General features: G+C 42.8%; 1 protein-coding gene across 5 annotated transcripts in view; it reads right to left on the bottom strand.

Moving 5' to 3' along the window:
• Positions 1-12383, bottom strand: part of PRKAR1B (protein kinase cAMP-dependent type I regulatory subunit beta) — a 117732-nt gene that overhangs the window by 27742 nt on the left and 77607 nt on the right. For all 5 annotated transcript variants that reach the window (XM_068146741.1, XM_068146738.1, XM_068146740.1 and 2 more), the window contains exons 7-8: positions 11860-12018; positions 2721-2781 (exon numbers count right to left, since the gene is read on the bottom strand). In XM_068146741.1, the coding sequence (XP_068002842.1) occupies positions 2721-2781; positions 11860-12018 (220 nt within the window). The remainder of the gene's footprint in view (positions 1-2720; positions 2782-11859; positions 12019-12383) is intronic.

The raw sequence follows: 12383 nt of genomic DNA, 5'->3' as shown, positions 1-12383 counted from the left end.
TGTGAGGGAGAAAGAGTTGGGGAAAGAGCTGCTCCTGAAATGTTAAAAAGCCTTTTGGCTGTATCTTTATATTTAACTTATATATGTTATATTTAACTCCAAAAGAAAGCTTTAAGACATTTAGTTCTCTCATCTCATGATCTCAGCTACTCATGATCTGAAAAATCTTGATTATAAAATATATGGGTGATAGGTTGGACTGAAGGATCTCAAAGGCTTCTTCCAACCTGGTTAATTCTATTCTATTCTATTCTATTCTATTCTATTCTATTCTATTCTATTCTATTCTATTCTATTCTATTCTATTCTATTCTATTCTATTCTACTCCACTCTACTCTACTCTACACTACACTACTCTATTCTATACCAGAACAAGAGGACACAGTCTCAGTCTGTGCCAGGGGAGGTTCAGGCTGGAGGTCAGGAAGAAGTTTTACACAGAGAGAGTGATTGCCCATTGGAATGGGCTGCCCGGGGAGGTGGTGGAGTTGCCATTGCTGGAGGTGTTCAGGAGGAGACTTGACAGGGTGCTTGGTTGCATGGTTTAGTTGGTTGGGTGGTGTTGGGTGATAGGTTGGACACAATGATCTTGAAGGTCTCTTCCAACCTGGTCTTCTCTTCTCTTCTCTTCTCTTCTCTTCTCTTCTCTTCTCTTCTCTTCTCTTCTCTTCTCTTCTCTTCTCTTCTCTTCTCTTCTCTTCTCTTCTCTTCTCTTCTCTTCTCTTCTCTTCTCTTCTCTTCTCTTCTCTTCTCTTCTCTTCTCTTCTCTTCTCTTCTCTTCTCTTCTCTTCTCTTCTCTTCTCTTCTCTTCTCTTCTCTTCTCTTCTCTTCTCTTCTCTTCTCTTCTCTTCTCTTCTCTTCTCCTGTCCTATCCTATCCTATCCTATCCTATCCTATCCTATCCTATCCTATCCTATCCTATCCTATCCTATCCTATCCTATCCTATCCCATCCTCTCCTATTCTATATTTTATAAGTCCTTAGATTTATAAAATATATGACTCTTACAATTCTATGGCTGGTTACAGACACTAGGGGAAAAAAAAATAATAAGTAAGAAGCAGGTGGAGGTTTTTCCACCAAGGAGCCACCAAGTTCTGACCACATGAAGTGAATCCGACTGTGTTGAGACTTCCAAAATAGCTCTCCGTTTTCCAGGAGTCACCTACTCTTTAGACATGTGAAACAGATCCTTACACGTTTCACCCCCGCTCCCCATCTTCCTGAAATGATGTGTTATTTTGTCCACTGCTTTTCTGGACTTAAAAAGCAGCTCAAGCCTTGAAATCCTTCCTCTTTTGTTTTCCTTCTCACTGAGATTCAAAGCCGTGCTGCAACCTGGGATATAATTACGCTGCAAACCGCATGTTTAAGGAAGCAACATCTCTGAATAACCTTTCTACTCTGAAATTGTTTTGAGCTGTCTCATTGTTGTAATTGCTCCTCATTAAGTGCAGGTGCACAGGTTCTTTTCTTCTTTAAATACTCAATTGTAATTTGCTATAATTTGCGCTCTTGATTTAGGAAGACTTAAATTAAGCAGAAAAGGAAGCATTTAAATGATGAAAACTTCATTAATAAGTGATTTAATGGACTTGGCCTCACTTTAAACACACAAGAATCACAGAATGGTCTGGGTTGGAAGGGACCTCCAGAGGTCATCTAGTCCAATCCCCTCTGCAGTCAGCAGGGGCATCCTCAACTAGATCAGGTTGCCCAGAGCCCTGTCGAGCCTCACCTTGAATATCTCCAGGGATGATATGATTGAAAATTCCTCTCAAAAGTTCAAGCATACTTTCACTAAGACACTCTCATATTTCATGCACCCAAGCTTGAATGGAAGAGGAATACCATAAACAAGAACTGGAAATTGCTTAACTAGCAATATAAATACTTTAATTATACAGCAAATGAATCCTGAGCTGGGTTTTTTTTTTTCCCCTTTCATTTTGGTTTTGTTTGGGGTTTTGTGTTTTGTGTCGTGGGTTTTTTTTCCCCCCCTCACAATAGCCCCATCATGTTTCTGCCACAGAATCAACATTTCATTGTGCTGTCTAACACTGTCCTCCTTATTAGAAGCTTTTGTTCTCCTAATGGTGATTGATTGGTCAAGCGTTATGGGTTTGTTGTTTTTCCTACCGAAGGCCATCAAGAACATGCCCAAATTTCGTGGCTATCGCATTAATCAAAGGGAAACAAAATCCAAGGACAAGAAGCTAAACAGATGTTTGAAGAATGTGAGACAGGGGCTGTAAAAATACGTGGAAGGGGAAAAAAAAAAACCCTCAGTCCATTTTGATCTGTAGTATTAGTTTGTTCAGTGCACATAGATATAATATTCTTGCAGGGAAAAAAACCTTCTCAGTTGTCACCCAAAAGGATGTAGCAGACTTTAGGAAAGAGTCATCACTCTGCACTGCTTTCTCCTCCATCCATATGATCTTTACTGCAACAGCAGCTACCAAAAGGTTACCAGTGCATACCTGATCCCGTATGTAAGGAATGATTTGTCCTTCAAACACACATATTCAGTGCATATCAAACAGTGAGCAAAACAAGTCCTAAAAAGAGCTCTTTGCTCTCTCATTCCTCCAGAAACAACACAACCATGAGACCTCCTGTTTGCCCACCATTGCTTTCAACATGCCATGAAAGACCAAAATTCATTCTGCCAACTGTAACAGAGGAACTAAGAGGAAAAGTCCAAAGGGCAACTGACCCAAAATGGAGACCTTGCTCAGGAATTCTTCATACATCTTCCGCTTCCTCAGCGTGCTGCCCTGTTATTAAAGGAGAGAGAAAAGGGAGGTAGAGCATTACACAAAGTATTTTTGTCATTTCTTCCTACAGCTGCTCCTTTCCACCCCCCCACCCCCCCCCCTTCCAAATCTTATGCATAGCCAGTATAAACAGCCTAAGGCAAATCTCTCTCCATAAAATGTCTGGGCAAGTTGTATTGCTGATAAGCAGAGACAGAAGGAATCAAATTCAGCCCTGGTGTAATTTCACTGACTCCACTGGTGTGACTGGACACTGTGGATGAATTGTATCCATTATTTACAGGCACTCATTTCAAAGCCAGAGCTTCATCAATTAACTCTTTAGCTAATCCAATGTATATCTTGTTACCAATGAGGCCTTGCAAGGAAGGAATTTGCAATTACAAAGGAGGATAAAAGTTACAATGTCCCCCTCATGGGTTATACCCTTTTTAGGTTAAAAGCTCTTTAATGCCAAGAGCATTTATCTGTAAGCCTGGTTTATATTCTGGGTGGTGTTGTATATATTCTTACTGCTGAGGAACCTTTTCATATCATTGTTTCAAGAAGATTTGAGTGTTTTGGAGCAGACAATCCATCAATGTATGTGCAGCCACCAGCTCAGCCATTTCCACTCATACTCAGATTTTATTGTGTGATAAATTACTGAGAAGCCTTCTGCTTACATGGTGTTGGATGACCACAGGCAGAAACTCTTAAGTAGCCATTCCAGCACACATTTTCAAAGGGGATTCAGGTATGAGTAAGGACAATGCAGTTTTGCCAATATAAAACCAGTTAATTCATCCTTAAGTCCTTCTGCAGTGACACAAATGATTTGAGAAGAAAACTTTCCCAGGTACCCAAGAGGAGCTCCAATGTCTTCCTCGGTACCCTGCAGTTTATTCCACACCATCATATGACAGCCTGCATTGTTTCTGACTGTGAGATGCTCTGTGGATTATGGAGGCTGCCTGATGTCTTCTAGTCAAATCTACATGGCATGACTACAGCACAAAGGTAGTACATGCATCTTCTGAAGAAAGAAGAAATAAAGGTGGCATTTACTCATAGGCTGGGCAGAGAAGACAGAAGCAAATGTCAGTGTTTGCCATAGAAAATGTCACTTCCATTGGTAAGTACTGGAAGCAGGAGCAGAAAGTGGGGACAGAGAAAGGAAAAGGAGAAGATACATTTTGCCCTCACTGTGAAAGCATTCAGAAATGCTTTGACTATGAAAATGGGAAGGTCTGGTGCACTCAAGTGCAATAATCTAAGAACTAAACATTATCTCTCCTCCTTCACGCACTGAGCAGGCTGGGCTTGAACCAACGAACAAGAAAGCAGCTTGAATCCTTCCACCAGCATCAATAGGCTTTGGGTCCTGCTTCTGACCTCACCACCAGCAGAAGTTGCTGGGACCTGTCCTAGGTGATCCTGCTTTGGCAGGGGGGTTGGACTGGATGATCCCTGGAGGTCCCTTCCAACCCCAAACATTCTGTGATTCTGTGCTCTCCTCTGGGAACAGCTCCCATTGCACCTGGGCCCATTCCTGCTCCAAAACAGCTGCAGCACTGTCAGGAGCTGCCACTCTTCCCAGGTATCTCTGGCTCAGCAGCAGCACCAGCACCAGCTACTGAGGGCTCCCCCTCCACACCCCATTCATAATTTCCGAGTCTGGTGATGACAGTTTGCCTCTCAGCGATAGCATCGGTAACCCTTGCCTGACCTCTCCCTCTGACAAACCTGGAGCTCAAACTTGGGGGCCCCAAGAGCATTTGAAGTGCCAGAAAGAAAAGAAGACAAAAAAAAAAGAGAAGAAGAAAAAACTTCACCCAACTTCAAACAGAGGAGGCTCTACAAACCACGCCAGATCCTGACAGCTCACTGGGAGACAAAGAATGGAAAACTGGACACTGCACAGTTGTTGCTTCCCTCCCAGCAGTCGAGTGGAAACAAGACCAGCAAAATTGACAGCTGTGGAAAACCAGATTGGTGGTTTAGTTTGATGGGCTGGGGCACCCAGAGACAGATGTGGAAAATGCTTTTTAAATGACTTGTGGGCACAGATGAATTTTAAGAAGCAGTAATTAGCAGCCATAAGCGATGCCTGACCACTGCTTCAAGTATTTAGAGATGCAGACAAGACCCAGGAAGGCAAGGACTGCAGGCATCCTGCCTGGCCCTGAGAGCAAGAGCCCATCACTTCCTCCAGGGAAACGGGTGTGTTATGTCTTGGCTAAACTAAGCCAGGGCTGAGGTACAGAATCCACCATGAAGACAAGTGCAAAAGCAAAACTGAAGAAGAAAGAACTAATTAAATGTGCTGTTGTCATTTATTGCATTGTGACAGTATCTAGAGCCTCAGTGGGACTCCACTTGATGCATAGCTACGCTGCTTAAGACACCCCATGTCTCAGAGTGACTGCTAAAAGTAAGGGAGAAGAAGGGAAGAAGTAGTGGCTGAAGCTTAGGAGTCCTATTTCCCAGCACATGCACTGAAACTCAAGGTACCCACTGATGGCTCATGACTCAACCTGCAGGATGGCTCCATCCAACCCTCTGTCTCTCCTGGAGGAGATAAACAACAGCCTCTACAGTGGCATGAATCACCCAAAAGTAGACCTTCACCTGAGGGTGCCCAGATAGGCACAGAAGCTTCCTCTGCATTTTCAGAGCACACAAGATTGGATCCTAATTGGCACAAACAGATCACAGTTTCTCTTCCAGAAAGGAGAAGCTTGGCTCACCCTCTCACAGATTATTTTCACCTTGGTGTGTTTTCATGCTCAAGTTTTGACAAGCAGAGTGAGAAGAGATTTTGAGAGAACACCCCTCTAATAGAAGCTAAAAACAAACCAGCAGCAGAAATCTTACAGCCAACCAAAGCATGTGTTTATTTCCACTGATATTAATCATCTTTTTCTACCCAGGAAACAGAGAGAGAACATGCCTCCTTCCCTGATCAGCTTAATATTCTCCTCTCATCCCCTCCCACAGGCAGGCATAATGTCACCTCCATCTCCTGATGTGCTTTTTATTACTTGTTTGATTTGGCCTAGTCACTTTACCCAAGTTGTTGAGGCCATGGGTATGAACACCATCATAACCTCTTCTCCTGCCCTTCAAGTCACTTCTGCAGGAGTGTCAAGCAGTGTGCTCCTTGGGACGTGTGTTAAGCCTGCTCTTATGCAATATTTTCACAGATCTTCTAGTAGCAGCAATAAATCAGACAGTAATGATATCTGCAGACTTGGAGATACTGTGAAAGCTTGCCAGAACAGGAAAATAACAAGAAAAGACCTGGAGACGTTACAAATGGGAGCAGAAAAGAACAGAATGAGCTTCTGTTTGGAAAATACAGCTAATAAATGTAAAGAAAAAGAAATTCCAAAGCACAGATGTTTGATGAATGGACACAGACTGGAAGGCTGTAAAGCTGAAAAAGATTTAGAGACATTAGGTGAGACCCAGTTTGCAACATCAGACTGCAACCAGAATGCAGCCAAGACTATTTTGGTCTGTTTTCCCAAAGACATCATCCAGGAATGAAGTTCAAAGGCTCCACCTTCCCGGCTCGGATGTGATGGTACCTGGCGTTGCTACACTGTCTTGGTATCTTTTCTCCAGAGAAGTGCTCCCAAATCAAACAGAGCCTGAAGAAATGCTAAAACCCTGGGGAAGGGTGATAAGGAAGGAGCAAATCAAATCCACCTTGTATCTGTTGACTTGATGATCTTTGAGGTCTCTCCCAACCTTATTGAGTCTATGATTCTATGTTAGCTCACCACTGGGATCATAGGTATGTCATACTCACTGCCAGCATGCATTGTTGCAAGGGTTTTAAGTAGACAATGATAATCATCTAGAGATATACAACAGAGAGAGGATTTCAGTACAGCATCAGCTGACATAACCCGAAGTAAGAGAAGAAAACAAAGAAAAACCTAATTTAAGATCAATATCAAAAAAGAGTTTTCCCAATGTGGAAATTATTCTCCTGCAGAAATGTTTCCCAAGGGAAGCAGCAGAAACCTTCCTGTGTGAGCCAGATAAAAACAATAGTAAATGTACAAGAATAATTGTGCACTGGCAGGCTTCTTGATGGCATGTTTGAGAAAGTCTTTATTAATTCTGCTTTTTCTAACCTATTAATATCTTACTTCAATAGTCGCTGTTTCTCCTTCTCCCCCCTTTCCTTTGTTCACTATCTCCCTGGTTCTGAGCTGTCATGCACAAGCTCATCTCCTGGAAGACAGTGGTTCCCACTAACTACGAAGACTTGTTAATATTCTAAGCTGCAGTGCTCCTCCCAAGGAGAAACAAGATCACTTGCATTTCCCAAAGCCACCTACAAAAAAAGCTCAAAGCCAGCTCTAGGACCACTTCAAAACATAACAAGCCCCCAGATTAGCTTAAGCAATACACAGACTAAGAAAAATAGCTGCCCCAGAGATTCTAGCTGATTTTGTGGAATGGGATTGCTGCATCTCTTTTCTAACTGCCACTTCTGCACTTGCCCTGTTTTCTTCCAGTATTTTTCCCCACTCCCCCAGTCTAGCCTCTGTCTTTCTTCCCCTGTGCTTCCCTCCTTGCTTTGTCCCTCCAGCACTCTTCATGTCTTCCTTCTTGCTTCCCTTTTTTTTTCCAGGCTGATCAGATCCTCCCTAGAAATCCCCACCTTCAGTCAGAAGCCAAACAAATGACTAGTGAAAGGCAAAGCATGGTTCAAGTTTCAAACAAAAAGAGTTACCCTGGCAGGAGGTACTGGAACGGCTTTTAGGACTGCTCCAGCCCCACTTAATCCCTGCATAAACCTGATATTGAATGATGCTTTGGGTGAACATTTTTACAGGAGCATGAAAGAAAGAGTCACCATGCAGACTAGCCATGAAAACAAAAGAGCCCACGAGATCCCAGTGCTATATTGCACAGATGTCTGGTGGATTGCAGCTCTTGGATTTGCTTTATGTTTTCACCACTATGCAACCTACATTTCATGGCAACACAAAATCCTTCTGGCTTTATTTTATCTGAGCAGCAAAAGGCACTTGTGAAAGAACTTGTTCTCAGGTTCAAAGCTGTGAAAAGATGGTAAAACAAAGCCAAAATAGCATAAATAAAATGAGGCATAACACTGGTAACTGACTAAGCCTGCTTTGTCATGACTTCTACCCCAATATTATCACTCGCTTTCTGTGAGCAATGTTTGCCAAATGGGCAAAAAGAATCCCATGCAGCTCTACTCCCACAACCAGGTATCTTGGACCATGGGAACTAGAGCATGGTTAAATTATCCTGAGTCAAGCCTTCATAAAGAAGAAATTACAAGAAATTAATACTTCAAATTTCCTCAGTCTGGGAACTGAATTGTCTGGGGGATCAATCTGATGTTGGGATACAGACATTTGCTTCTCTGGTATTTGTGGTATTTGCTATATTTAGAATACAAATATTGTACTACCCTGGGATGTCCCCCAGTTCGTGATGCCCTTGAATCCCAACTGCAAAGAGAGCAGCAGCATTTCAGCAATGAATTACATGAGAATCCTATGGCCAAACCCCCCCCCCCCCCCCCCCCAAAATTCCTTTGCATCTCTCCCAGAAGAATGCAAGTAAATAAATATCAAATCTATGCATCAACGTGTGTGGTGGTGCTGGTGTGCACCCACAGAGGGCATGTATGTGAAAAACAGTAATAAGGGAACACACAGCTGGCCTGAAAATTTGTGAGTGCACTGAAAGGGGAACACATTGGAGTTGTTTTTTGGTAATCCATCTAGTACAATGAATTTCATGGTATAAGACTTTGTCAAGGATTGCGGTGCAAGCCGAGCAATTCTGCCGCAAACCCTGACAGAAAGAACTATCCCAACATTTACAATCATCACAGCTGCTAAAACAAACTTGAATGTGACCTTCTAGCCATCAGGGTATCTGAGCTGAGACAATGAAAGAGGAAGAAGCAGATCTGGTTTAGCAAACTGCCTTTGGGACAGGCTAAATAATAAATGGGTGACAAGTGTAACTAAAAAGCCAGCGGGAACTTTTTTTCCTGCACCGGGCTTTGTCCATCCAAAAAAAGAAAAACCCAAACTCCCAGACCTCCTGAGATGCATTTTAGTCATGCCATAAACCAGCCAGGATCAATGAGACACCTAAGTGGGGAAAATGGCACGAAGTAGAAATAAGAACTGGAAATTGCCAAATGCAAAAGCCAAGAACCAAAATAGAGCCTGCAAGGAGAAAGGAGGGAGAGAGTCAAGTGTCTCACGACAGGGTAAAATCTTTTGGGGGGCAAGTGTGGCCCTAAAGGCATGGTTGGCAAATAGATATTTACAACTTGAACAAAATTTCAACACTAGGCTGAGAAAGCACCAGGCTGATCAGGGCCAGGAAGGAATGCAGACAAAAGGAGAAAAGAACCTCAAAAAACCAACAAGCCCCCAACAACTATCTGGGGTTATGGAGAGGCTATGTCTGACTAGAGCAAACCCACATCTCTTTGGGAGATCACTGATCTCATGGACAGAAGTATTTGCATACAGAAAAATCAAACAGAAAAAAAACCTGCTTGTCCTCAAGCCTTAAAACCATTTTAAATGATGTCTTTCAAAAGATATCCTAAAGATTACTGCCTCTTACTCAATGGCAGAAGCATTTCTACAACCAAAATACCCAGCAACTCTCTAGAGACAGAAGGTTAGAGGCTAAATGGCAGGGAACTATGTTGCTGGGCCTAGAAACGGAGCTATTGCTGCGTGTGGAAGTGAGTACTGCAAAGCTGGCCGTGTAATGGTGGAGTTAGCTTCAAGTATGAAATGTGGCCACTGAAACATGGTGTAATTAATTCTTAGGCCTGAGGAAATGTGCAGAGAGCCACTGCAACCTGCCCTCACATGAACACACAGAGACAGGTGTCTCATTTCACCTACAGCAAAGAAATTATCCACGCTGCACCTACGAATAAATGAAAGGCTGACAGAATTCATGTAGTCTGGATGGGTAAATTGCATTCACCTTGGACAGCACTTCAAATTGGGTATTTTCTATACCTGCAGCAATTAATTCAGTGTGCTACCTGAAGTATTTGCTACCTAAGTATTGGGAGTACTGTAATTACAATGCCTGGGTGTCTAATGTAATGCAACAGGTCACCAATTTTTAAGGGCCCCAAATGTAAAGGAAAAAAAATAAATCACCAGAAGAGAGAGAGAGGAGGAGAAAACCTTTTTGTGCTAAGTTAAAGGTCTCATCAACTGCAGAACCTCAGCTTGCCAGGTTAAGGTACAGCAGTCATTAGTTCAGAAAATATGTAAATTTATTTGCAAAGCACTTAGCACTGCACTCAAAACAAATACATCTGTAGGACTCAAGGTGTAGGTATGGGTAAAGCTAGCATTAAACCCACAGTTTCTTCCACTTGGGACATTAAACCCTTTTAGTAGAATCCTGTCACTGCATCAAATATTCATCTTCTGAAAGCTGCTATCAGATAGTAATTGACATATGGGCACACCTGAAAGCTCACAGAGTTGGGTGATGTTAGGTAACACTATTTGCACCACAGCTAAAACTGAAATTACCTTTAGGCTATGAGGCCTGTGAATCTATCCCTTCAGTTCTTTTACAGGCAGCTGTAAAAAGCTGTGCTTAAGATGCCAAGGAATATGCAGCTTGCCCTGACATTTATTTCCCTCTTACATTCTTTCTCTTTTATACCTTGGATTCTTCCTTGCAGCATGCAGATTTCTTGCACCAGTTATCCCAGACACCTCTCCCCTGCATCCATGTAAGGCATGGTACAAATTAGTTGAGTGGTGCCTTTTAAATCTCTGTGTTTCAGAAGTTCCATGCAGAAAGGTCTCAGTTACCACTGCCTGCTTCCCCACATGGCGAAGCGTTCAGAAATTATCCATCCTACTTATCCAGAAGACAGAAGACAGCACACTTCTCATCATCATTCCTCTCTTCTGTCTTGGGCTGATCATGCCAAATATTTTGGGATAGAGTAAATTTCCATCAGATGTACTCTCCTAGTGTGATGTTCATTTATGTGATGAAGAACTCAGCCCACGAAATGCGCAGTGCAAACCAGCAATGCTTCGTACAGACGTCCAACAGTCACCACACAGCATAAACAAAGATCACTCTTACATGCTGTGGCTGCAGAAGTAACCATTTAAGTGTTAAATCCACTCAGTTCTTCTGCTATTTTTTCTGTTATCCATGACATCACTGGAAATACAGATGATCTCAAAATGCACACTCCTTTGCTATTCTGAGAGCACAGTGTAATTTCCTTCAGATCAAGATTAAACAATGTAGCTTTTAGAGCCAAGTCCTATTGCTAATGAAGCTTACATCTGTTAATTATCAAAAAGAAAAGGGATACTTTATGGAGAAGGAAGATATGCACAGGGACATTGGAAACACTCATAAAAGAAAAGTTATGACAAAAGCTAATTACCTCTCAAAGTTTCCATTATAAACTCCCCACTTAAACACCAACAGCAAATCCAGAAGCTAGCACGTACCCCAGGTACCCAGAGGGTCTACTGAGCATTGCTGCAGAGACGAGGGAGTTTGAAAGGAGCAGAGTAGTGAATCATTAGCAGGGACTCTGCAGCTACCATCCTGTGATACTTGTGGCTGTGTGCTGGCTGATGAAGATGGAGGGCACAGTCCAGCTGAGACCATGCTCTCAGCAGAGCTGGATTTACCTTGTATTGCCTGCCTTGAAGAGTATAATACAAGTTCAGACAAAGACAAGGGGTAGTGCTGAAAGACATTTTGAGAAGAGGATTTGCATAGCTTCAGTGGGTAAGGGAGGCCTCCTGAGGTTTTCATTCATGTGTAATAGTTCTGCGTAATGTTATTCAATTGCATTTCTGACTCAGCGTCTTCCTGCTGAATCTGGTCCCCTCTTCCTTCAGTTCACTGAATTTAGTTACTCAGTGTTGTTGTCATGTCCTCTCTCTTTTGTGCAGAAACACAGAGGCTGCAGCCTTGTATCATCTGAACACAGACGTGCCTGGCACCACAAGAGGAAGTAAAAAAACACCAACTCCATCCCCAAGCCCTTCCCCACACACTTACCATCAAAATGCGCCTGTAGCTGTCTCTGTCGATGCCCCAGAGCTTCAGATCTGTTTTGGCCTTGACAGTGGCAGCCCTGGGTGTGCCATAGATCAATGCCAACTCCCCGAAGCTGCCTCCTTCTCCAATGCTGGTGACCCACTCCCCGTTGACATAAACCTATGACAGCACAAGACAAAACAAGAATCAAAACCAGTCTGGAGACTCAGTTGAAGTTTTCTTCCTACTGCCAGTTACCTAAAAAACTATTAGCCATTTCCTTTCCAATCATCAGTGCTGGGGACACAGAAGGAAAACAAGAACATAACAGTTTCCACAGCTGGTCCCCAAAGAGGGCAACAACCTGCTTTGTGGCCAGAATTTCAAGTCATCTTGCTTCAGTACTGCATTTACACTCTGCATTTTCAGCTCCCATGGTTAACTGGCATTGTGTTTTCCCTCTTGTGCTCAAGGCTCAGACAGTCAACAAGCAGAACTGTCACAACTTTGGCTTTTTATTAACACTGTCAGACTGGAAAGGAAGG

The sequence above is a fragment of the Melanerpes formicivorus genome, unplaced genomic scaffold, assembly GCF_026170545.1.
Source record: "Melanerpes formicivorus ecotype bairdi unplaced genomic scaffold, bMelFor1.0.p_v2 SCAF_14, whole genome shotgun sequence".
NCBI classification, from domain to species: Eukaryota; Metazoa; Chordata; class Aves; order Piciformes; family Picidae; genus Melanerpes; species Melanerpes formicivorus.
Note: the sequence above shows the minus strand (reverse complement) of the source record. Positions and strands in the feature narration are given on the sequence as shown.